Source organism: Mesoplodon densirostris, chromosome 1, assembly GCF_025265405.1.
Source record: "Mesoplodon densirostris isolate mMesDen1 chromosome 1, mMesDen1 primary haplotype, whole genome shotgun sequence".
Taxonomy (NCBI): domain Eukaryota; kingdom Metazoa; phylum Chordata; class Mammalia; order Artiodactyla; family Ziphiidae; genus Mesoplodon; species Mesoplodon densirostris.
In genome coordinates, this window is record NC_082661.1 from 168,345,860 (window position 1) to 168,371,848 (window position 25,989).

Consider the following 25,989-nt stretch of genomic DNA (forward strand, 5'->3'; position numbering starts at 1 on the left):
CATTCCATAATGCTTCATTTCAATATTACCTTGAATTTCATTGCCCTTATGAGTTTTCATCACATCTATCTACCAAAACCCCAAATCTGCTGGAATTGAGCTGTCTGCTTTTTCTATGATCCAATACCTAGATAACAGAGCACTAATGAGTAATATCACACAACAGGAAGATCAATTTTAATATAAGTGTGTCATCGCTAATCTCTAATTAACCCTCAAAACTTCCAGAAATATAACTATCAACTTAACATCTTCTCTCAGATATATCAAAGGCACCCAGAACTCAAAATTTCCAAACCTAATCTAGTAAAACATCTCCCATAAATCTGTTCTTCTTCTAGTCTTTTTCAGAAAATGGGCCCATGTTTTATCTAAATATGCAAACTATTAAACCCTGCAGTCATCCTTGAAAATCTTCCTTTTCTAACCTTCAACATCAATTCCTCTCAAATACTGGTTGCTATCACGTCCCCAATATCTGTCAGTTTTTCCTCTCACATCTTCCATTATCATATGAGTCCAAGCTAATATCATCTTGCCTCAAATAGGTCTTAAGAAACTTTAAATTTTATATTTATCAGTTTTATTACCTAATTATCATCTGAAAGATTCCTAGACTGTAAGCTCCATCAAACCAGCTTTTATGGTTCATTTTTGCTCACTATTTTATCTGTAGCATGTTGCATTTTTTTCTTTGCTTAGAGTGAGCAACTGATAAATATTTGCTGAATTAATGGATAAATGAAAACAAGCAAATTTGTAAGTATTATCACAGAGAACATATGCAGGTATAAAGCAAGTATTCACATCTATGTCATATAAGAGAAAAAACTGAAGTTCAACAAAAGCTGAGCAAGGAGAACCTATGAATTTGGATTCAAATTTGGGTACTCAGTTTCACTAACTTTAACTCCTGAGTATCTTTCTATTTTAGTACCATGCCTATCAATCTTATGGAATACTTTTTCTTTTCATTTACTTATAATATAGACTCAGAAAAGTATGTCCAATTCTTAATGTAATTATCTATGAGTATAGAAAATAATTACTGTGGAAGGTATTCTAATCCTTTTAAAAACACAACATTCACTACAAGTACTTTCAAAATAAATATTTTCACTTTGTAAATGAAAACATTTATAGAGCCCATACTCCAAAATTAAGATTGACCAAAATATATCCAAAGTAGTCATCATCCAAAAGGAAAAAAATAGAGCAGAAAAACACAAAAACTGATATTTCTAAACCATCACCATTACTTTCTACCATTTATTGAATGTTTGCCATCTTGCAGACATTGTGCTAAGCAATTTATATGTGCAATAAAATAGGAACTATCATCATCCCTCTTTACAGATAAGAAAATTGAGAATTAGAGCAAACAATCAAATCCAGGAGCCAAATTCAACTTCTGTAAGGTTCCAAAGCTGCACTTAACATTAAATTGCCTTCCCAATAAGTAGTTAAGTCTTTCATTTTGAGCCATTACTTAGTGAAAAACCGACAAAAACATTTTTTACTACTAATAGTACCTGACAGTGAGACATTTCAATTATAATCAGATGGGGAAGGAGAACACTATATACATTATCAAACTTAGTTTCTTCCGGATATTTAAGGAGAAAATTGTTTAGTCTTACCCATGAATTCAATCCCCAAGTGGTCTGCTACACCGAAGTCAGCATATAAGAAAGGAAAACAGAAAAAGAAAAAAAGGTTAGAAAAAATTCCACACAGAAATCAGTGCTTATAAGATTGGCCTTTCAAGGTGAGGACTGTGTCTCAATTGTAACAGCATGTTTACTTGTGAAAGATAATTTAGTTTGCCCACAATTAAGGGTGCTTTGAACACTGATTGGTATTTCCCAGTAGCCTGGAATTTAGATGGGATAATATTGCCAAATATGCTAAGTATAAATTTAGCCAATAAAAAAGGAAAGAAAGAAAAAAAGAAAAAAAAGGAAGGGAGGGAGGGAGGGAGGGAGAAAGAAAAAAAAACTTCATATGAAGCATATCTGGAACTAAAGTTATTTTCAGAACTCATGACATTTTATGTAGAGTAACTACTTGTTTAACATTAAACTTATTTGAACCTTTATGTTAATAATATGTAGTTAAAGGACTTCTGCATGGCAGGCCTTCACCAGGCACTCTTCACTTTCACAAAAAAGAAATGATGTTGGATCTTTTCCCCTTTATTTGTTAGATGAAGAAACTGTGCTTCATTGAGACTAAAAATCTTCCATGAGGAAGACTCAGGGCATAAATCCAGTCTATCTGACCCTTTGGTCCTATGACCGTTAAACTTGATAGCACTTCCTATCAAAAACAAATGGTAGGGACTCCCTGGTGGCGCAGTGGTTGAGAGTCCGCCTGCCGATGCAGGGGATACGGGTTCGTGCCCCGGTCTGGGAGGATCCCATATGCCGCGGAGCGGCTGGGCCCGTGAGCCATGGCCGCTGGGCCTGCGCGTCCGGAGCCTGTGCTCCGCAGCAGGAGGGGCCACAGCAGTGAGAGGCCCACATAACGCAAAAAAAGGAAAAAAGAAAAAAAAAAAATGGTAGATGTGTCCATGTCTGTTCTATGTTCCTATGGACAGCACACCATTTTGACCACCTAAAGTCTGTGATCAACAGAGGGATAAACTGGGTCCAGCTATATCCAGCCATTCAACTTTGGAGATTTGCTTATTTAAATGGTGCTTTCTTTTAATCATTCAGTTATTCACTTATTCACTTTTAAAATTCATTGCATTATTTAATGATGATTTCTGTTGTAGTAATGTTTCTTAAATGAGAATAAATAAAAAAAAAACAGTATTCCTAAGATCATGTTTATTTCCAAGACTAATTTCTGGGCTCCCTTTTATGACTTCTCTATTTAGGAAAGATTTTCTTTTTAAAAAATATGCATTTAGTTATCTTGAATATTTCAATGCCTTTCTTATTTGTAAATAACTCATCTTTAAATTCTATTGTGGTAAAATATATATAACATAAACCTTGGCATTTTGACAAATTTTAAGTGTACAATTCAGTGGTATTAATTACATTCAAAATGTTGTGTAACCATGACCAATATATTTTCAAAACTTTTCTATCACTCTGAAGAGAAACTCTACCCACTAAGAAATAATTTCCCATTTTCCCCTCCCTGCTCTGTTCCTGGCAACCTCTAAACTACTTTACGTATCTATGAATCTGCCTGTAAATAGTTCATTTTTTAAGTGATTAGGAATTATTTTAATTGAGAAATATCTCATATAAAGAACTATGGTAATGATGTTTTTTAAAAGTAGATGCATTTCTTTCTTTCCATGGCATTTTTTACCTACTTAATATATACTATGATAGCTATCTAGCACAATTTCATAAAAAGACAAGATTTTTGTTCGCAAGTAATTCAGAAATCAGTGGGAGCCCACAGAGAGAAAGCTTTGAAAATTCTTTGTGATAGTGCTCTAATGGAAAATGAGAAAATGTGCATTGGATAGAATGGCCAAGAATCCATAAAAGCTTGCTCCTGGGAGGAGAAGAATGTGCTTTTTGAATGGAGATTGTAGAAAAGTTGGCTAGACCATGTCTGGGTTCTTGTGTGAAAAAAATCTTCATGATTGTGTGCACTTAGGACACTAGAGAGAGACTAGAGTTGTGGTATTTTAAAGCAGGGATTTGGGTGAGATTACCTATCATGAGACTAAAAGAAAAAAAAAATGAATAAAAAAACCTCTGCCTACAGCCAGAACAGCCATTAGCCCTAGCCTGGTTGAACAAGAACTTTCTAGTAGAATATATAAGATAGATAACCAGCAAGGACCTACTGTATACCACAGGGAACTCTACTCAATATTCTGTGATAACTTATATGAGAAAAGAATCTGAAAAAGAATGAATATATGTATATGTATAACCAAATCACTTTGCTGTACACCTGAAACACAACATTGTAAATCAACTATATTCCGATAAAATTAAAAAATAAAATAAAATAAAATTTATGTGGTACAATGGAATATTATTCAGCCTTAAAAAAGAATAATGCCATCTGCAGCAACATGGATGGACCTAGAAATTATCATACTAAGTGAAATGAGTCAGAAAGAGAAAGACAAATACCATATGATATCACTTATATGTGGAATCTGAAATATGACACAAATGAACTTATTTACGAAACAAAAAGAGACTCACACATAAAAAACAAATTTATGGTTACCAAAGGGGAAAGGGACCAAAGGGATACAGTAGGAGTCTGGGACTAGCAGGTACAAACTACTACACATAAAACAGATAAACAACAAGCTCCTACTATATAGCGCAGGGAACTATATTCAATGTCCTCTAATAAACCATAATGGAAAAGAACATGAAAAAGAATATGTATATATATATATATATATATATATATATATATATATATATATATATAACTGAGTCACTGCTGTATACCAGAAACTAATACAACACTGTTAAATCAACTATACTTCAATGTAAAAAAAACAACTTTCTAGTAGAACTGAGATGGCTCAGAAATGGCTGGCTGTAGTCTGTTTTGCTGGCAAGTATAACCAATGGTCACTCTTCATTCTTCCCACATCCTTGGTGGGTCCATCTCTATATGAGACAGCGGATATGGGCAATCAGGCTTTGTAAGTCTGGAAATTGCATAAAGAAATGAGTGGCAAGTTTGATAAATTTGAGGGTGATCTAAACACTTTAAACCAGAATGAATTCATAACCAGTAAAAAGAACAGAAATCAGAATTTTAAAATTATTCAAACACTAAACGGTATAAGTAGATGTCTTAAGAGAAAGGAAATCTGTGTACTCTTAGCATAGCAGAAAAGTTACATCTAATTATTAGAGTAGTAGTTCTCAGAAATACTGTCAAGCAACATGGCATTATATTCTTAGATTTTATAGAGAAATTATTTACTTTTTATAATAACATTCCTGAAGACTGACACTACTGAAACATACAAATAAAAAGTTAGATCTTATTAAAAATTTCCCTCTTTCTCTCTCTCTCTCACCACACACACACACACACACACACACACACACATTTCCATTCTTTTATTAAAATGCTAAACACTGATCATTATTGCAGGTTTAAAGATACTGACAGGATTTGTTAACAGACAAAAGGATTGATGAAAATCCATGAAATTGCATGACAGAAAAGCAATTAATTTTGTCAACTGAGTCACACAGAACAGAAACCACAATACTTCTCATAACCCTTCACTGGCTAATTCTTAAAGCAAACAGCGTTCCTGGGGATATTCAGGTCTGCACAAAAGAGGAAGTGATAAGAGGAATGTGATAAGAATGAAACAATTAATTACTCATTTATTCATTCACTCAACAAACCATGTGCCAAGAACTGTGCAGATACTGGGATGAAGGAGGAGGCAAATAACTTCAAGAAAAACAGTTTGATCTTCCCTATGGCATGTATTAGAATGTATAATTTCCATTTCTTTTATAGTCTGATGAACTTTTCTATGTAAAACTTGTAGTTCTTTGGGAATATTGCACCCTTTGATTATATAGTAGTGGCCAAGATATACTGAGCACTTACTACATACCAGGAACTGCTTCAAGTATTAACTCACAGAAACTTATAAGATTGTCATGATCCTCATTTTACAGATGAGGAATAGAGGCACACAGAGGTCAACATATTTTCCCAAAGCTACACTGTTGATAAGTAGTAGAAACACAACTGAGCCTAAGCTTCTCGACTTTCAGGCACCAGTCATTCTCAGGGTTTACTTATGCCCTCCCTATGAAGAAAAAGCTTTTTTTAATTTTTACAAAATCATCAGGTAATAAGATGTTCAGGGAGGAGTTATTTAATCCACTTAAGAGAACAAATTGTTTTCAAGTATCCTCAGGCACTGTAGAAGCACTATTTATTTATTTGCTCACTGCTAGTTTATTGATGAAGTGCCCAATATAAGCTAGGTAGAGGGGGATTCCCTCTCTCCAAGGAACCAAACTGGCAAATCATTAACATCTTTTCATTGGTTCCTAGGGAGATCTCTTCATAACGAGCCTTGCCTAATTGAAGTTACTTGTTTGTACATATAGAAAGGGATATATGGAGTTGTGTCTGAATATGTGCCAGATGTTGAACCAAATAATCTTCAAATTGGCAATACACTTAACAAATGCCAGCAGCTCTGCTTGAAACGTGCTTAAGATTTGAGGGCTACGGAAGTGACCAGGGAGACAAACTTAACATGCTATAAAGTCAAAAATTCCGGGAAATTCAAGGCCCATATGTTTCCAACATGTCCATATTTTTTTTTTTTTTTTGGCCATGCGGCATGTGGGATCTTAGTTCCCCAACCAGGGATCGAACCCATGCCCCCTGCATTGGAAAAGTGGAATCTTAACCACTGGACTGCCAGGGAAGTCCCTCAAAGCTTCTTATTTATATGTTGACAGACAGACAATCAGGGGCTACAAATAGTTCCCTCAATCTGGGCAGAATGAGGAAAAGCAACCAAAAGCAATCCTTGACTTGATTCCAATCTCAGGGAGAGATGAGACAAGTTGTCCAGCCTGTGATGAGGAACCCCTGTAATGCAGCACCGGGACGATGCAACATGAATGTGAGTTTCAGTGTCACTCTTATATTAAAAGTAACTGAACAGGTAGTTCTATCATAGAGTAGTTCCAAATGGGATGCTTTAAGCTCTTATTCCAGGGGATGTGGAAAAACATGTTATATGAAAATATTGTTCTGTGTTTTAAAAAGTTAGAATAGTCGCTTAAAGTTCAACAGGCCTCTCCATTGCAAGAATTCCTAAAGGTCTTCATATGTGTGCCAAGACTCCCCCGGTGGAGTATTTCCCAGCTTGATGTAAGCAACCACCTTGTTATGAAGCCCTCTGTGGTAGTGATCTATCATAGTACCCGTGCTGGGAAATATGTCCCATATAAGTGTGGAGGAAACTAGCTGCTCAACTATAAAATATGTCATTTTATAAATGGTTTCTCTTAATCACTGAACTGAAATCTGTCACTCTGTAGATTCTACCCTCAGATCCATGTCAAATGACTTTTCAGTGGTGACACTTTAGGATGAGGTAGTCCATCACAACTAAGAAGACTAAATTGGATTTATGAAGATGGTAAGCTGGGTCTTGAACATTTGCTGACTCCTGACACCTGTGCTTATAATTCTCTAGTAGTTTCTAGAATCGTTGTAAAGAGATGTAACTGTGTCATGCTTCACCAGTGGGTCATTGTATTTTGCTTGCTCCTGGAGAAGATCATGGACAAGGTGATGAGATGTCACACGTCAAGCCACTGTCATGTATGTCCCAGTTTATTATAACAAGACAGGTAAACTAGGAAAGGCTGGGATAGACTCTAAGGTTTCGGATTAGGAGGGTAAGGGCTGAGGGTGGACCTGGCTGTGATTGCTGAGGGAAGCTACAGTCTAGAAGCAATCCATGGGATCCACAGAATATATACCTTTCAAAAAGATTAACGTGTCATAGGATGGGGGAATAGGGCTCACCACAGGCTCCCAGAGCATATAACTGTTCACCAGAGGGAAGTTACACTTGGCAGTCACTAAGACAACGTGACAACTGGGAGCTGAGAATAGCCAGACGTGAATCTCTCAGGCCTTGGGTCGGTCCCGCAACAGGGAGGGAAGGAGAGCTGGCAAGAGCGTGAGCTCACTCCTGCAGGGTGAGGAAGGAAAGGCCCTTTCCAGGCACTGCATTCCATTCTATCATGTTGTCCTTAAAGGAGAGGGCTATTATCAGATTATCCTTTTTCCAGCTACTTAGTGCAAGAGTTTGGATATGAATGCAGGTTAGATTCTAACCTCCATCCTCCCTCCATTAAATCATGCTACCTTGTTAAACAGGTAATTTTATTTTTATCAGCACACCTATATATTTTATCTTAAAATTTCTACATTAAATTTTTTTAAAATTTATTTTTGGCTGTGTTGTGTCTTCATTGTTGCACATGAGTTTTCTCTAGTTGCAGCGAGCGGGGGCTACTCTTCCTTGTGGTGCATGGGCTTCTCATTGTGGTGACTTCTCTTGTTGTGGACCATGGGCTCTAGGCACGTGGGCTTCAGTAGTTGTGGCACACAGGCTCAGTAGTTGTGGCTCGTGGGCCCTAGAGCACAGGCTCAGTAGTTGTGGCGCACAGGCTTAGTTGCTCCACGGCATGTGGGATCTTCCCAGACCAGGGCTCGAACCTGTATCCCCTGCGTTGGCAGGCAGATTCTTAACCACTGTGACACCAGGGAAGTCCAAAATTTTTATATGTTTATGAATAAAATTTGGACAGTAAAACATCATATTAATGAAAAGAAAATGATATGTTTCTTATTATATTTTTAAACTAATTCCTGTTAAATTTTTATTCTAGTTCTTTCTGGTCTTCTCTCTGTACATGTAAAATAAGTTTAAAGTCAATTTTACACAAAATCACCTTGCCTCATGGGCCTAAGTCAGAGGACTCTCTGTGGCTACTTCAGCTCTATAATCCCAATCCCACTCTTCTATAATATCAGAACTGACAGCTTTTTCTACTGTTGAGAGTAAGTCCTGACATTAATACTGTGACCAGCCTCACACCAGACAGGCCATCAATCATGGAGAAGTAAAACCATTTTTCCAGAAGAGCACATAGCCCCATTCTCCCTTCCACGGGCCTTGTAATGAAACATGACCTCTTAGTTTTTCTTCTCAAAAGCTCTGTTACGGATTCCTCTTGAACAGAGACACTTCTATTTCACATTCCCCTCTCATCCTCTAAGTTAAAATATTTGTTTGTATCAAAGGAGGAGAAGCAAGCAGCCATGGAGACTGCCACATGTTCATGCAGCGCAAACTCAAGATGGGTATTCCGTTCCATGAAATCAAATAACAAATCAGAGTTACAACTGAGGTTTATGAGTGACTCTTTGTTTAGGCTGCTCCTCAAGGATGAATCTTGCCTAAATGGCTTGTAGAATTTTACAGTGAAAACATCTTAGAACATTAGACTTAAAATGATTTCATGTTCACAATTATTGATTAAAGAATTAAATAAGAATTATCATTAGATAGAAGAATTCTTCATTCAAAAAATACTGCTATTTTGGTTATATAATTGAAGATAACAAATTTGTATAGGTGAATGCACTAGGGGTTTTTGTTCCTGAAATTCCCCAGCTCTTGTCATATTTTATCAACTTTCTCAACTTCTCATATTTTCTCACTGGGAACTTCCACACACATTATTTTATATAACTTTAAAAATTAGCCTGTAAAGTAGTGCTACTGACCCCCATTTAATAGCTGAAGAAAATAAGCTTTGTGAAAAACTAAAGGCCGTATTTATAGATGCCTATATTCTGAGGGTGGAAAACTATCTCAAATTCCAGGAGTGAAGGGTCATTATTTCTCTTGCTCACTGATTTATTACTCCAGCCTATCAAAATCTGACATTTTATTGATGCTTAATAAATATTTATTGAATGAATGAAATGCCATCTGAGTCAACCCCTTTGCCCACTGCATGTGATATTTTGAATTCCTTCAGAGCACATCCAGGCTGTTTTCCATCACCTCAGTTTTTGAGGATTCCAATGAACATTACACCTCTGGGTGCAACTCTTTTGATATTGAAAAACCAATATCCATAAATGTTTCTAAAACACTTCCCATATCAAAGTACTACATTTAATTACTACTTACATGAGTCTACAATTCTGGAGTCCAAAAATCACCAGATTATTATCCGAAAGTGTCCAACACATGTATACCATTGTCACATAATTTTTGTATGTAATTTAGGATTCATGTGAACAAGTGGTCAATTATCAGGAAAAAGTATTCAATTTTCCATGGTAATTAAAATATTATTATATATGCTATTTAAGGGGTTACTTCTTAATAATGTCAAACCATTCAAGCAATCTTTGAAATATTTGTTTTGTACACTTTTACAGATTGTAACTTTTCAACTTCAATCCATTTTATTATCAATGAAGACATACAGAAGAGATTAAGGTTAGTAGATGTAAGGATTATAATAAAATAGGGGAATATCTACTCAAAAAAGAAGTAAAAAAAAGGAAAGAAAGAAGTATATGGCAATCAGCATTATTTGTGTTTGCAGCTGACATGCTAATTAATTAAAGCTTTTGTTAACAAATTGTTTTAGTACTATGCTTTTAATCATATTCCTAAATTCAAAATTGCAATAGCTTCATGATGAATACTAATTCAGAAAATGATGGACACATTTTAAGAAACATTGCTCTGAAATGAACTCTCCTAAGCAAAGAGCAAAGAAACCTAACTCCCACCTCCCAACAGATGACAGCTTTGGTAGCATGGAGATCCCAACAAAGGTATCTTCTTCTTCCCATCTGCCAAAAATAGAGGGACCAAAGAGAAAGATTAGCCAAGAGGTAGAAGATTCTTGGTCCTGGACCAACTGCCCAAGGTATTTATCTGGAACACCCAAATGCAGGGAAGTAATGGAGCTGGCAAAAATCGTCATTCATGATGAAATAAAGAAAAGAGCAAGTCCACGCCAAGGAAATAGCAAAGATAATTCAAACTAGGAGGCAAGTTAAGGTCATAATCAGGAAGAGGTGCTTTTATGTTAGGACTCAGGAAAACTGATAGCAGCCGAGAAAGTGCAACTTATGATAGGCTGGGCTAACTGTGTCAGGGCTAAGACCCAAAACAAGCCTGTGTGTTGGAAGCTTATTCTTAAGTGATGCCGGATGCCATCAAGAAATGATGTGGGACAAGACAACACAAGACAGACCTGGCACTTCTGTACTTTCCTTTTGGTAACCACTCTTTAGGTTGGGCTCATATTTTGTGGCAGGCAATTGTGGCCTCTGAATGGTAGGCTTGTCCACTGTCATTGCCACTGGCTTTGCTCTATTTTATTTTACATAAAGGTATTTATTTGTATGGACAAATATATTGCATGACAAATAGTTCTTCAAATGCACAAGGTAGCTGGTTATTTAAAGTTTTTCTGTAGGAAATCACTTAAAATATGAGAAAGAAGTCAACCATTTTTCCTAACTCTCTAAACATTCTGTTCTACCAGCACTTCCCCCAAATAGGCCCATACCCACACATCTTATGTTTTTATTCCAGCCATTACACTAGCCTTGAATATCTTTCCTGATGGACTCTCAAGTCTTCCTCCTACAAACTCAGTCTGTCTTTCAAGGACCACTTCCTCCTGAAGTCATCTCTGAAAGCCTGAAATAACATTACCTGCTCTGTTTTTCTATGAATGATAATGGGATCTGTATTTAGGAGTAAGATTATTGTGCACTGAAATATAACTAGTAGAGATATACCTATACCATAGCTAATTAGGAAAACTAGGATCTTTTGCCTGACCCTTCTTCACTTCCCCTTCTGCCTTTCAAATAGCAGATGAAAAGTAAATGTTTATTGAATCTTTTTCATAACCCCACCAATTTTCTTTCTCAATGAGGTATACCATTGTGAGATTTTTTTAAAAAGTAAATCATGCTTATAAACTATAATGCTTTCTCTCAGCCTAGATTTTCTACCTTAGTCTTCCAGATTATCTGGACACTTTCAATAGGCTTCCATTAAAACACAAACACACACACACACAAACTATATTTCGAGTTACATAGTTTATTCCTCACTGAATTATGAATCACCTGTAGGGAAAAAAAAAAAAAAAAAGAGGAAAGTCTTTTCTTTTCCTCTTCTATCACCTCAATGAACTGAGATGTTCAGGCAAGTGACTACTTATATGAGAAGTTCTTATTTTAATGTTCTTTGGGAGAAGAGGGAAGCACTGGTAGCCACTAAGGTTTCAGAGAAAAGCCTCAATGAGGCTTTTATCCACAGCCATCCATGGCAGCCATGTTCACTCCTGTGCTCATCCCCTGTCTCTGTTCCATACACAAACTCAGCTCCATTTGTGGAATGAAAGAAAGTGCTTCAATACAACATGCTTTTTAGAGCTCTTGATCTTTGGAAGAACTGCTTTATCTTGCTCTTTTCAGACTCAGCTCAAACAATTCCCCAAGAGGTGCCCTTTCTAATAACACTTTGCTCTTTCAATTCTGTCTTGCGGTCATTTGTCTGGCAGTCTCGCCTGCTTCCAGATGATGTGCCCTATCTAGCAGGTAGTAAATGCTCAAAGCATTTTTGTTGACTGAATCCACAAATAGATGGATAATGAGTATCTGAATAAATCAATCGATTTATTTGTTTGAATGTACATACTCATGGTGCCTAATATTTGGTATTGTGCTCTTAAAAGGATACATAAAATCAGGCAACTGGGAAGAAAACTTGGCAACCCTATGGTTTCTATTACTAATTTTGTTTCTTTGCTTCCTTCTGACAAGTTAACACATTCCAATATTGGAGAACATCTTAATTTAACATTTAATGCTGTAATTTTTTTGTAAAAAGCACTGGTATGGGAATAGTTTCATAGCTTATGATCCTTATGCTGGATATTTCTATTACCAAGTTTAAAAGTCACAACAATTTAGACTTATAAACCCCTGAACACCTGGGAATACTCGATAATGAGCACAACAGACAACACACTTGGGCTCACTAGTGGATTAATTTATTACTTTTTTTATACTCTTTTTTTTAATTTATTACTTTTGCAGACTTAAAATGTAGCAATTTTTCCCCCTAAATGCATAACCAGCTGAGGGTATTATTTGGTTCATTTAAACGCAAAGAACAATTCTTCTTTTGCTACATGCTTCCTAAATCTACTAAGTAGTTAATAACATAGGACTAATGTAAGCTTCTTTTATTTAACAGAAATAAAGAAATGGAAATTAAACTGGTAGAGCCGTCTCCCAATAATGGCTTACCCCAGAGTAGCTGAATTATTCTTTGTAGTGTAGAAAAAACAGGGAAAGCATCTTTATTAAAGTAATGGAAGAAACTATTATCTAATTTTGCCTATAATTAGCTGGGAACCCAGTGGAATCCAGGTACTTTGAAGTTCTCACCCTCATCCTCCCACTACCCTCTTCTATAGTCTTGATAACTCTCTCTGTGTGTTTTCTAGATATGTGGACAAAAATAATCACTCTGCTGGGCATCCTATTAGTGAGATAACCTTTTCAAAATGCTGTGTGGATGTCAAAAGCTGAGTATGGATTAATTTATAAAGTTCTAATTTTACATCACTTAGACATTAGCAAAGCAAATGAATAGAGTCTACAATGTTATTCTTCAAAGCTACCATCTACAAATGATAGACTTGTGAGTCTATACGACATCCTGCTGACTCATCCTCACAGCATCCTTTCTTCAGATAATATTTTACAGATGAGGAAACTGAGATTCAGAAAGGTGTACTAATTTGCTCAAGATGGACTAATTTGCTTCCCAAGACAGGAAGCACGTAATTTCATTAAATCATGCCACTGTCCCCACAGAAAACTTTCCACCTTGCCTAGCATGCCATGTAAGTCAAACATTAATGATCCAGCCCCATCCTGCTTCTACAGCCCCACCTCCACTTTCCTTCTCCAATTCCAAAGCCTCACCTTGCTCACGTGCAGTCTGGTGAACTTCATTCATAACGACTCATTTTTAAACACAACTAGCTCTGGAATGCATATCTTTTCCCACATACTGTCTCCAATAGAAACAGTCTTTCATGGAATCTTTTATATTTATGTACTCTAGGTTCATCACACTCTATTGTAGTTCTTTGTTTTCTTGCTCATCTTCCCCCAAATGACTATAAGCAACTTAATTTAAAAAAGCCATGCTTAGTATGTCTTTATATTATAGATCCCAGGACAGTTCCTGGCACAGAGAGAGTATTTGAGTAAATAAAGAAAAATTAAATAGCTGCATGGATTTTTGAAGTTTTACTCAATGTGACCTCTGTTACAGGTAGTTCCTTCTATACTGTATTCTTTTGTCCGTTGCTTCGGGGGAGGGAGGTCTCAGCAATTAAAAAAAAAAAAGTGTGTGAGTTGCCAAATCCTTGGCTCAGAAGGAATTGAAATATAAAATACTAGATTTGATGGCATAGACAAAGAACAAGGCTCCCATGCAAATTAATACATTAAAGAGTTTCTAGGTGAAGGGAAGAAATGGAGGAAAGCCAAAAGGCCTGGGAGGTGACCTTCAGAAAAAAATATGCACACTGCTGCTGCCAAATCATGCACTTCTCACCGTCCCACTGCTCCAACTAGAGGAAGTGAAACAACTTCCCAAACAGGGCTGCCTTGAACTTGCTAACTACAGTCCCTGGAGGCAGCAAGACCAGAGTACCCCATGTCCACTGCTCTCCCAACTTCAGCTTTACACTGAACGATGGGATGCTAGAGGATCCAGAGAGATGACCCTCAGATCCGCCAGAGTGGGTAGCAGCTAGGCACGTCAATTTATTCCCCACAAACCTGACAGGCACAATCACCGAGAGCCTGACATACATGAGCTAGGAGGTTGGGAAGACTACAGTCTGCAGCAATGGCCTCTGTGGACTAAACACACGACAGTAGTGAGGACATCTCAGCAGATTCCAGCATGGATAGACAAGGGCACAGAGGATTTGCCCATCTACCACCTCTTGCAGCTGCACCAGTGCCTGGGCACTGGGTAAACCACACCTCTTTACAGAACTGTGACGCTATCCTCAGGGAACAGGAATCAAGGATGAACTGTGATTACACTTTTCTCTAACCCAATGAAATGGAACTTGAGATAGAAAATCAGGAAATTTAAATAACAAAGATAATAATATAGCTTAAATCTTCGAGGGCTTATTCTAAGCAGCTGTTTATCTATACACTTTACATGTCTTAATTAATTTAAAACCTATAGCAATTTTATGAAGTAGGTGCTATTTTTATTCCCATGTTAGAGATGAAACTGAGGCACATAGAGGTTAAGGAGATCCTTCAACTTGTGACTAACAATGCTGGGGTTCAAACCCAGGTTTCAAGTACTTACTCTTTGAACCCATGACACAAATGGCTTTGTATACACATCTACTCCACATTTTTTAGACTGAGATTTGTTACTGCTACAAAACCAAGAAGGCTGATTAGCTTATTATACTGCAATATTAGATACAATTACACTGGACTCAATATAGTCATGCTATCCATACATTTTATTTTATTTAAAAAAATTGTTTTAAATGGGCATTTCTTGCTGTTGCAAAAATTGGAATATACAATAAGGTAATTTGCATGGTTACTAAACAATACATGCAAACAGCTAAGTGCAAAGAAATTTTCAACAAATTTTGTGAGACTTCAAACTACTTAAGTACTTACTATTGAATTATTCTTGCTATGTCATTTGCTGTTATTAAACCAAACACTTTTACTTAGTTGATGTCAAATCAGCTTGAATTTTTGTTTTGAGGATTTTCTTTTTCTTCATATTAATAGATGGATGTAAATCCTAGATAAGGGGTTCAAAGCCATAGGAGATTAAAATAATGACATTCCCCCCCTTGTTCAAATTGAGCCTTCTCTAGGGAAAATGAAAGTCATTTGCTCATTGCAGGGACTAAGTTGTGACCACAGCTCACTAGGGTCCATAAATGTCACTCAAAGATATGAGTAGGAGGAATAAATTATGTGTCGGTTGAGGACACCATTGCTCTGGATGGCTTCATGACTGTAGCAAGCCAAATTCTCCTGGACACCAACTTCATCTCTTCCTTCCAGTACTAACATTCAATTCCCTCTCCTTTACTGCTTCTCTTAAACAGAAACTTCCTATAGCATCCTCCATAGATCTGGTCTCCATTTCTCTGTCAAGCTTCCCGTTGTATTTGTGATGCTTCAGCCGACCCTTCACTTGCCTATCTCATCTTTTCCTCCACCACCTTTCTGGCACAAACCAGCTGCATCTCACACCTGGAAGTTTTTAGCACATTAGCCTTCTCCATGACTTCTTTGCTTCCAACTCTGCCCCCCTCCCTACAGTCTCTTCCCACACAGCAGCTGGAGAGATCCTTTGAAATTTTAAGTCAGATCACATTATTCCTTTGTTCAAAAGTCCCTCCCATGGCTTTCTATGTCACTTAGAATAGAAACCAAAGTTATCATCAAAATAAAACACGGACCTATACAATCTGCTCCTCCATTAAATCTCTGACTATACTGCTACCATTCTCTGTCCCTTATTCTAATTGAACCACCTGACCTCATGGCAGCTCTTCTAACCCAGAAGCACTTTTTTTCCCAGGAGCTATGGACTGGCTGCTCCCCTGCCCTTAAATGTTCTTCCTCCAGATATCAACATAACTCAATCCCTACCTCCTTTCACTTCTAATGTCCTTTTATCAGAGATCCTATTACATAAGACGGCATGTTTTATCTCCTTCCCCCTAGTCTTCTTTACTCCTTAGACTTTATTACTATATGCAACATTATCTATTTCCTTCCCTGCTCCAGACTAGAATGTAAAGTTCCCGGAGGGAGGGGCTTCACTTGGGTATAGTCGCTAGGGCTGCCAAAACAAAGTACTCCAAAGTGGGGTAAACAGTGGAAATTTATGGTTTCACAGTTCTGGAGGCTGGAAGTCTGAGATCAAGGTGTCAGAGGGGTTAGTTTCTTCTGAGGGCTGTGAGGGAGAATCTGTTCCATGCCCCCCTGTTAGTCTCTGATGGCTTTCTGGCAATCTTTGGCATTCCTTAGCCAAAGATGTATTACCACGACTCTGCCTTCATCTTTACATGATATTCTCTCTCTGTGGATGTCTATGTTCAAATTTCCCCTTTTTATAAGGACACTAGTCATATTGGATTAGGGCCACCCTGATGATCTCATTTTAACTTGATTACCCCTCTACAGACTCCATCTCCAAATGAGGTCTCGTTCTGAGGTACTGCGGGTTAGGACTTCCATGCATGAATCTTGGGGACACAATTCAACCCATAACAATACATTCACTGTTTTATTCACTGTATCCATGATGTTTAGGACAATGGCTGGTATGAGGTAGGTGCTCAACAAATATTTTTGGATTGAATGAATGAAATTCATCACAGTGAAACCCAGGTCGAGTTTATCAATTAATATTTTTATTAAGTAATAATTAATAATTTATCAATTAATATTTTTCCAGCTCTGTGTGAACTTTTAACCAAATGAATTATAATTCTAATAGGCACTGCTCTTTTTACTGCTATTCTTCTTACTCTACATATATATATATGCACATATATATTTTACATCCATACAAAAATCACATTTTAATTATTTAGTTAAACCTTTAGCAAGAATTTGTTAAATGCATACACTATAACATGTTCTATGATGCCTTGTGTGGGTATTAGAAAAATTAAAAACAACAACAACAAGAACAAAACCCTCTCCCCCAGATTCTGTAAACTGACAAAATAGTCTCTAAATCCAGATTTACCCAGCTTGATATCTCTGTTTCTACCAATCAATACTAAGTATCAGGGATACAAAAATGTTGAAAAGGGCTTCCTTGGTGTCACAGTGGTTGAGAATCTGCCTGCTGATGCAGGGGACACGGGTTCGAGGTTTGGTCTGGGAGGATCCCACATGCCGCAGAGCAACTAGGCCCGTGAGCCACAACTACTGAACCTGCGCGTCTGGAACCTGTGCTCCGCAACAGGAGAGGCCGCGATAGTGACAGGCCCGCGCACCACCATGAAGAGTGGCCCCCGCTTGCCACAACTAGAGAAAGCCCTCGCACAGAAACAAAGACCCAACACAGCAAAAATAAATTAATTAATTAATAAACTCCTACCCCCAACATCTTAAAAAAAAAAAATGTTGAAGACATGGCCTGTGCCCTAAAAATGGTTTCAGTCTAGGATGAAAAAATGCAATCTCTACCATCAAAAGGCATTGACAGGCATTGACCACGTGACAGGCTAATGATGAACAAATTTTATTTTATTTTTTTTTTTTGAAATTGACTTTCTAAGGAATATATTGTTTGATGGTACCTGGACGAATGTTATATGCTGGAAAAAGATATTAACATTTGATTACATGGGCTTTAATTCCTGATTTTGTCCTTTAGTAACCTCATGTGACCTCAGGCAAGTTACTTAACCTTTCTATCAATATATCTCAATGTCTTCATCTATTTAAGAAATAAAATGCATATGATTTATAAAATGCTTAAATTAGATAACATATCTAATTTTATAGGCATTTCTATTTGCCTACTTGATATCTATTCTCCACTCTATCACAATATTTTCAAAGTGTTAATGCACTCAGATTAAATACTCAGTTTTTCAGCCTTCCGTGGACTGTTTACAATGGCTCTATGACACAGTTCTGCTGTACAGCATTAGAATAGACAATTTCTAGGTTGTCTTTCAGCAAATCGATTTCTATGGGAACACAGTTAATTATTTATTAAAAGATTTAGCCATTTGTTAGGTGCCCTCCTCCTCCTTTCAGCCTGGAGTTGGATGTCACAGGCTTCCTGCAATTATGAGGCAGCCAGAATGAAGATGGAAGCCACATGCTAACATGGTTGATGATAATAAGTTAAAGATCTAAAATTCCAAGAACACTTGGTAGTGCTGTACCAGCCCCAGACTCCCTGCACCTCTGTATCTCTCATCACTTCAGAAAAATAAAACCCCTAGTTTACTGAAATCATTGTTTAATTGGGTGTTCTGTTACTTGCAGCTGAACACAATTTTAATTGCTAAAAGTACAAGCACAATCTCTCATACATAGTAGGTATGCATTTGTTATGTTTTATTTGGTTGTATTTGAACCATAAACCAAAAAAACAAACTACTACAGAACTCAATGATAGTTTTAGATTCATGTTGCTTATAAATGGACATATTTTTTCTAGAAACTAAGTATAAGCTGTTATGCCATATTATATGCAATTCTTATAATTATTTATTTATTGTTTTATCATCTTTATATTGTGTGTATATATGTGTATATGTATATATGTGTGTATATATACACATACACACACACACATAACACCTTGGTATTATTCTTAAAATCTTTAATTCCTGCTGGTTGGTCTACTTTTTCAAGTAGAGAATCTTCTACCATTGAATTTTTAGCAGTCCTTCATGAATTAACATTAAACAGCCTTCCTCTTCCAATTCTGCTTGATATTGAATAATCATCATTCAGAAATCCTTCAAAGTGAACTTTATTTGTTCCATACAGATGTATTTTAATAGACCTTTGGAAGGCAGCACCATGATCTGCTGGTATAATTCCCCAAATTTCAGAATGCTGATATTGAATATCTTCTTAGCATTGTGGGCTGGATTACCTTCTCTTTCAGGGATGCTTCAAGTCTCTTTTCTTTTGAATCTTGTGCCAAGTTTGCCTGCCATCTCTTTCTTCTCTTGTAACCACAACCCATGGGTTAGAGAAAGTCCCATGAATGTTCTGCTCAATAAAGAGTGCTCATTCAAATCTTAGTGGGTTCTGCTGCATAACTAAAAAGATGATTTTCAATTCTCTAAATTGTTCTGAATCTATAATCCCACCCAGGAAACAAGATGAAAATGTTAGTTGGAAATCCACCTCTCTAAGGGTAATGATGATGTACAGAAAAACTAGAGAGTGTTTCTCAGTTGTGGACTGTCAAACATCTATATTAGAATCAGCCAAAGTGCATGTAAAAATGCAAATTCTATAAGCTGTATATTTAATAAACTCTCAGGGTTATTCTTATGCACTTTCAGTTTGAGATCTACTAAATCCTCAGTGTGTGTCTGTCTTTGTGCATGGGCCTATGGTAGCTTAAAGGTTAGACTGCATTAATATTCCTTCTCAGTACTTTTTATGCTTGACTCTCAGAAACATTCAAAGTGGATAAAACAGAACATCTACTGTCTTGTGTATTTCTCATTTCAAACGTTTCTTTTTTCTTTTGCTAAAATATTTACACTCTTCCATGTCAACTTTTCTCTCTTGCATATTTCAAAGACCTGAGGCAAATGTTACATTTCCTTATTCTTTTCTTGCTTTTTCCTCTTCCAAGCATATCCATTTCCCTCAATTTCTGTCCTATCAAATATTTATTAGGATGTTAAATACCATTGCTCTCTTTTTGCCTGCCCAGGCATGTTTTAATCCCCTGTGCCTTACATGTATAAGCACATTATTGGCATTTTTCTTTCAGCATCACAACTTATTTTGTAAATCAGCAATTCCCCATTTTCAATCATAATATATATGTGAGAAAGGAAATCATTTGGCTTCATCAGGAAGACATTTATCGAGTAGGAAAATCCCAATGGACGACTGTCAGTATTTGTGGCAGCGAGAGCAATGATGCAGCTCCATCAACTTAATTTTACTTCCAGATATCAAAGGAAAGAAGATAGTTAATAAGTATTGATCATCCATTAAGCAAGTTCTGCATTAAGCACTGTCACTTGTGTATATATAAAACTCAAAACAAGCCTGTAACACTTGAAGTTCTTTCAATTTCTAGCCTATGTTTTGGAAATTTGATAAATGGAAATGACAGAATCTGTTATATTAACACTGCCTTAATTAACCCCTTTGTCCTTTTGGAGAAACATTTCCTTTATTTTGCAAAAAGTGTCTCAATTGGCTTTTTAGCTATTCTAACATAAATACAGTTCTTTATTTGAAATGGGGATTGCAGAGGACTTTTGGATCCTAGAAGATAAACTATTTGTACTACTATGTAAAAGCTTACTGAAGTTATAGACAGAATTGCATCTCTAGAGATGGTTTCTCATCTAGAGATAAGAACATGGAATCTCCACGAGGTTAAATAAATTGCCTAATATCACATAAATGGCAAATTATAGTGTGAATTTGAACTCAAGTTTGTGATTCCAGATACATTTTGCATCTATAAGAGGTATTCAATTACTTTAGTGAGGGCAAGGTCAGAATTCAAACCCAGTCTTTTGTCTCCAGAGATTGCCCTTTTCCCTGCACAGAACTCCGACTTCCCAAGAACTTCTTTATATCTGGGTAAATACACCCTGCAGCAGTACTGTATCAACAGGGCCTAAATGCAGAGTCCATCATTATGTATAATGAGACTTAATTAGAAAGAGGCACTAAAGGAAATGGTTTTGAAGCAAATAAACGAGGTACATAAGAGTCACTCACCAGAACATATTAGCTAGCTAGCTCGCTTTTATAATTTCTGCCATTGTCTGTGATTTATTTTACTTCACTGATATGTAGAAAATGACCTAAAGTCCCAGTTATTTACAGTATTGATGGTTTTAGTTAATTTATCTGTGTCTTTATGTATGTTTCTCTACAGATGTCTTCAACCATGACAAAAGATATATTGGAAGGTTCCATTATAATTATATAATTGTATTTGTATCAAGCTTTTTTTTTAATCTAATGTATTTTACCTTATATATTTAGTTGCTATGTAGATTGGTTTATATTGGTTAATGACTGGTTATCATCTTGATAAATTGTGCTCTTATTGCTTAGTGTCCCTCTTTATCCTGATTCATCCCATTAACTTTACCTGGCAACTTGCCTCTCATTAATACAGAGACTCTCTTTAAACTTTATGCTTTCCATTTTTTTTAAATATATTTGAACGGTATCTCTTCCCATCCCTTTATTTTCTACTTTGTTATCATTAAAGTGTGTTGCTTTTAAAAAGTACATAGCTGTGCTTTGTTTCTATCCTTTAATGGGAGAATTCAGTTGTTCAAGTATATTTTAATAACTAATATGTTAATGCTTTAGAATTTCTTATATTTATTATTTATTTTATACTGATAATTTCTTTTTTTTTTTTTTTTTTTTTTTTTTTTCTTTTTGCGGTATGTGGGCCTCTCACTGTTGTGGCCTCTCCCGTTGCGGAGCACAGGCTCCGGATGCGCAGGCCCAGCGGCCATGGCTCACGGGCCCAGCTGCTCCGCGGCATATGGGATCCTCCCAGACCGGGGCACGAACCCGTATCCCCTGCATCGGCAGGCGGACTCTTAACCACTGCGCCACCAGGGAGGCCCTATACTGATAATTTCTTTTTTCATTAGGACTTCAACAAATATGTTTCAGAGTATAATATTCTGAATGCTTGGGATATATCAGTGAACAGAGCAGGATAAAAAAAAAAAATTCCTATGCGGCAGACAGGGCTTTTTACTCATTCAAACAATCTCATTTTCCTCTTGATCACAGAAACACTAAATTTCCCAGCCACGCTTGCAGTTAACGGGAGCCATATTTCTGAGTTCTGGCCAATGTAAGAAAAGGGATATATTCTAGTTCCTGGACTGTTTTAAACAATTCTCTGACAGCCCTAAAGGGAGGAACTTCTAGATGGGTTCTGATTTCCTAAATGAGTTTCCGATCTGCTCTGTGACCCTGTGGAGGCCAGCACTCATTCCCATCCCCACCAACGAGCACAATATTTTACCATGAAAGAGAAACAACTTTTTTGTGTGTCAAGTAGTATAAACTTTGATTTAGTTTCTTATAGTGATAGTTTGGTGTATGTGACATATACCAACCTGGCTAGGCTACAGTGCCCAGTTATTTAATCAAACACTAATCTAGGTGTTGCTATAAATGTAATTGTAGATGTGGTTAACATCTGCAATCAGAGGTCTTTATGTAAAGAAGATTATCCTCAATAAGGTGGATGGGCCTCATCCCACAGTTGGCTGAAGGCCTTAAAAGACAAAACTGAGATTTCCTGCAAAAGGAAAAATTCTTCCTCAAGACTGCAGCATCAGCTCCTGCTTAAATTTCCCATCTGACAGCCTCCCCTACAGATTTCAGACTTGCCAGTCTCCACAGTAACATGAGCCATTTCCCTTAAATAAATCTCAAAAAAATGTATATATAAATTAGAAATGATTATATAATAAATGTTACATACATGTATGCAATTATATTAATTATATAGAAACAGAAGAAACAGACAAACAGAATCAGTAGGGGATATATCCATATCTATATTTATATCTATCCTCCTATTATTTCTAGATATTCAGTGATTTTCAAATCTCACTTTTTAAGCTGGCTGGAGATAGTGAATCTAACAGAGGATGCTAAGGCCCTGTGTGGAATAATATATATTCTGTCTCCCCCTATATCTGGGGGTTCTGTTTCTCTGTAGAACCCTGACTGATACAGATTTTGGTATCAGGAGCTGGGTATTAGTTTCTTAGGGCAGCTGTAACAAATTATTATAAACTGGGTGGCTTAAAACAATAGAAATGTATTCTTTCATGCATCTAGAGGTTACAAGTCCAAAATTAAGGTGTTGATAGGGTCATGGTCCTTCCAAAGCCTTTAGGAAATACTCCTTCCTTGTCTTTTCTGGTTTCTGTTGCCAGCCATCCTTGGCATTCCGTGATTTGTGGTTGTATAACTGCAATCTCTGCCTCTCCTATAACATGGACTTCTTCTCGTGTCTGCTTTGTATCTCCAAACCTGTTATTCCTTATGAGGCTACTGGTCATTGGATTTGGGGTCTACCCTAATCCTGAATGACTTCATCTTAACTTGATTACATCTGCAAAGACTTTATTTCTAAACAAGGTTACAGTTACAGGTACCAGAGCTTCAACATGTCTTTTGGGGGGACAGGATTCAACCCATAACAACATAGCCATTCGCATAATCTGATTAACACAGAAACAGATAGCAGGCTTGCTCCTATATACTTAAGTGATCTTCAACCCTCATCATTTTAAGCTGGCTGGAGGTACAGGATCCAACAGAGGACACTTAGGACCCAAATGGAACACACAGCCCTTAATGACACAAGAGAAAAATAAACCCTTGTTGTATTAATCCACTGAGACTTGGGGTTTACAGCAGTTAGAATATCCCCTTTAATAACTCTGGATTTGTGCCTTTTGCATTCTAAAAGGGCAAGATATAAAGTAAACAAAAGACAAAAGCAAATCATATACCCTGCTTTATCAAACCTGGAACACTACTGATTGCAAATGCTGACACAATTTAAACCCCCAATTAAATGATCTATTATTGATTGTAAGAAATAGTCACATTTTAGAGATGTTAAAGTATATATTTAAAAACGTGTGTGTGTAAACATGTGTATTAGAGTGGATGGACTGAGGGTATGATACAATGTGATAAGTGCAAGGGGAAACAAAGTAGAGAAAGAGGGATGAGGATGGCCTAGGTGGGATAGGGAGGTGTTATAATCTCATTAGGCCATGGAGATGCCTCAGTGAAAAGACAGCCATCTAAGCACGGCTTGAAGGAAGGAAGGAAGGAAGGAAGGGAGGTGGCTATGTGTATATCTGAGGGAAGACTTTGTCTTTTTGTTTTGCCAGTTTCCTACAGTTACTATCTGGCCCTTACAGAAAGATTTGCCAGCACTGTTGGCCTAAGTACTGTACTCCAGTTAGTAAATTTGTTTTTCATATAGGTATAGGCTAACAATTCTGAAATTCTTTATGTGCATATTAGAAATAAACAAATAAGTAAATGTGCCAAAGATAACAAACCTATGTTTTTCATTGTTGGAGAAAGAAATTATGAATAAGGAAAGGGGGGAAGGCTAGAATGAATAGTAGGACCTTGGACTGGAATTGGAGAAATCAGTATGAACTCAATACTTTAAACATATAAATACAGATAGGTACAAATAAGCATACAGTGGTGTTTGGAAGGATGTTTGCTAATTCTTTTAAAATATTTATAACTGAGTTGTAGGATTTGGAGTGAGATTTACTTTTGTCTTTATATATATACATACATACATATATATATATATATATATATATATATATATATATATACACATTTCCATATACATATATTTACAATTTTACATATATATGATTAAATTTCATAATAACTATATGGTATTTCATAGAAACTGTAAAGACATTTACAATTTTGAAACTATAATTTAGTGTTGGAAGATGATTTACAAATCAATTTTGGGAAAGAAGAGCAAGCAATCATATAATTCAATTATATCTATATTTTTATACACACATACAGTAGAAAAAATACTGAAAGAAAGAAATGCTTACTTATTACTTATCTCTTGCTGATGGGATTGTAGATAATCTTTTTAAGCTTCTCTTTATTTTCCAGATTTTACACAATGAACACATATTGAGATTATAAGCAGAAAATCCTATGAAAGTCTTCAATCTGCATTTACCTTGTGGACTAATTGCAGAAGTTTAACGTATGGCATCAAGCTTCTAAGCGGTGATAAAATGTCAGTTTATTAAAAACTGTATTTTCCTGACCTAAAAAGTATTGTTACTAGCTGAATATTAAAACATCTTATTCTTGTTCTAAGAAAAAATGGTAATCTTCTCAGAGATCATGTTATAGGTTTGACTAATTGTAACTCAGATTTCAAATATTTGCTAATGCAAATCCTAATATAACTTTCACTTTGGATGAGCTCAGTGATTAGGCAAAATATGTAGAATATAAAGAAAAATATTATTTTTGTTAAAACAGATTAAATGCATCCAGTGCTAGGGTATTAATGAAGTAAATATACAAAAATGTTTTATTTTATACACTTTAGGATTGCTTTTTAAAAAAATTGTATAAAAACAGATTCATGATCAGATATGTAGTAAGATGTGATATGTCTTTTCTCTCAATTTTCTATTCTGCATCAACTTCTCTAAATTTGTTGAGCATGAATCTGTCATCATGAAATAGATAGATGCTCCCTAACTCTCATTTCAATATAAAGATGTGGACATCAATTGTCACACACTATAAGATGTTTTAAAATGCCCACTTTGAATGTCATCATGAATGCTGCCAAATCTCTTCTTTCTGTCTCTGTAGAAGTTCCCTAGGGAAATACAGAACTAGCAGGTATATAACTTAATATACTTGGACATTCCTGTGTCTATGAAATCTAGTCAACCTCTGTCATCGTCTGGTTCTGTGAAGAGTAAAATGAAGGAGGGAGACCATGAGATCTCCATGGCTCTGCGATAGTGGGCAAAATGCTAATCATTCAGAGCCAAGACATTA

General features: G+C 36.3%; 1 protein-coding gene across 4 annotated transcripts in view; it reads right to left on the reverse strand.

Moving 5' to 3' along the window:
• Nucleotides 1-25,989, reverse strand: part of NRG3 (neuregulin 3) — a 1,101,798-nt gene that overhangs the window by 139,408 nt on the left and 936,401 nt on the right. For 2 of the 4 annotated variants that reach the window (XM_060091635.1, XM_060091627.1), the window contains exon 4: nucleotides 1,641-1,664. In XM_060091635.1, coding sequence (XP_059947618.1) covers nucleotides 1,641-1,664 — 24 coding nt within the window. Of the gene's footprint in view, nucleotides 1-1,640; nucleotides 1,668-25,989 lie in introns of all 4 variants that reach the window. The other 2 variants (XM_060091619.1, XM_060091615.1) reach the window with 1 other exon arrangement.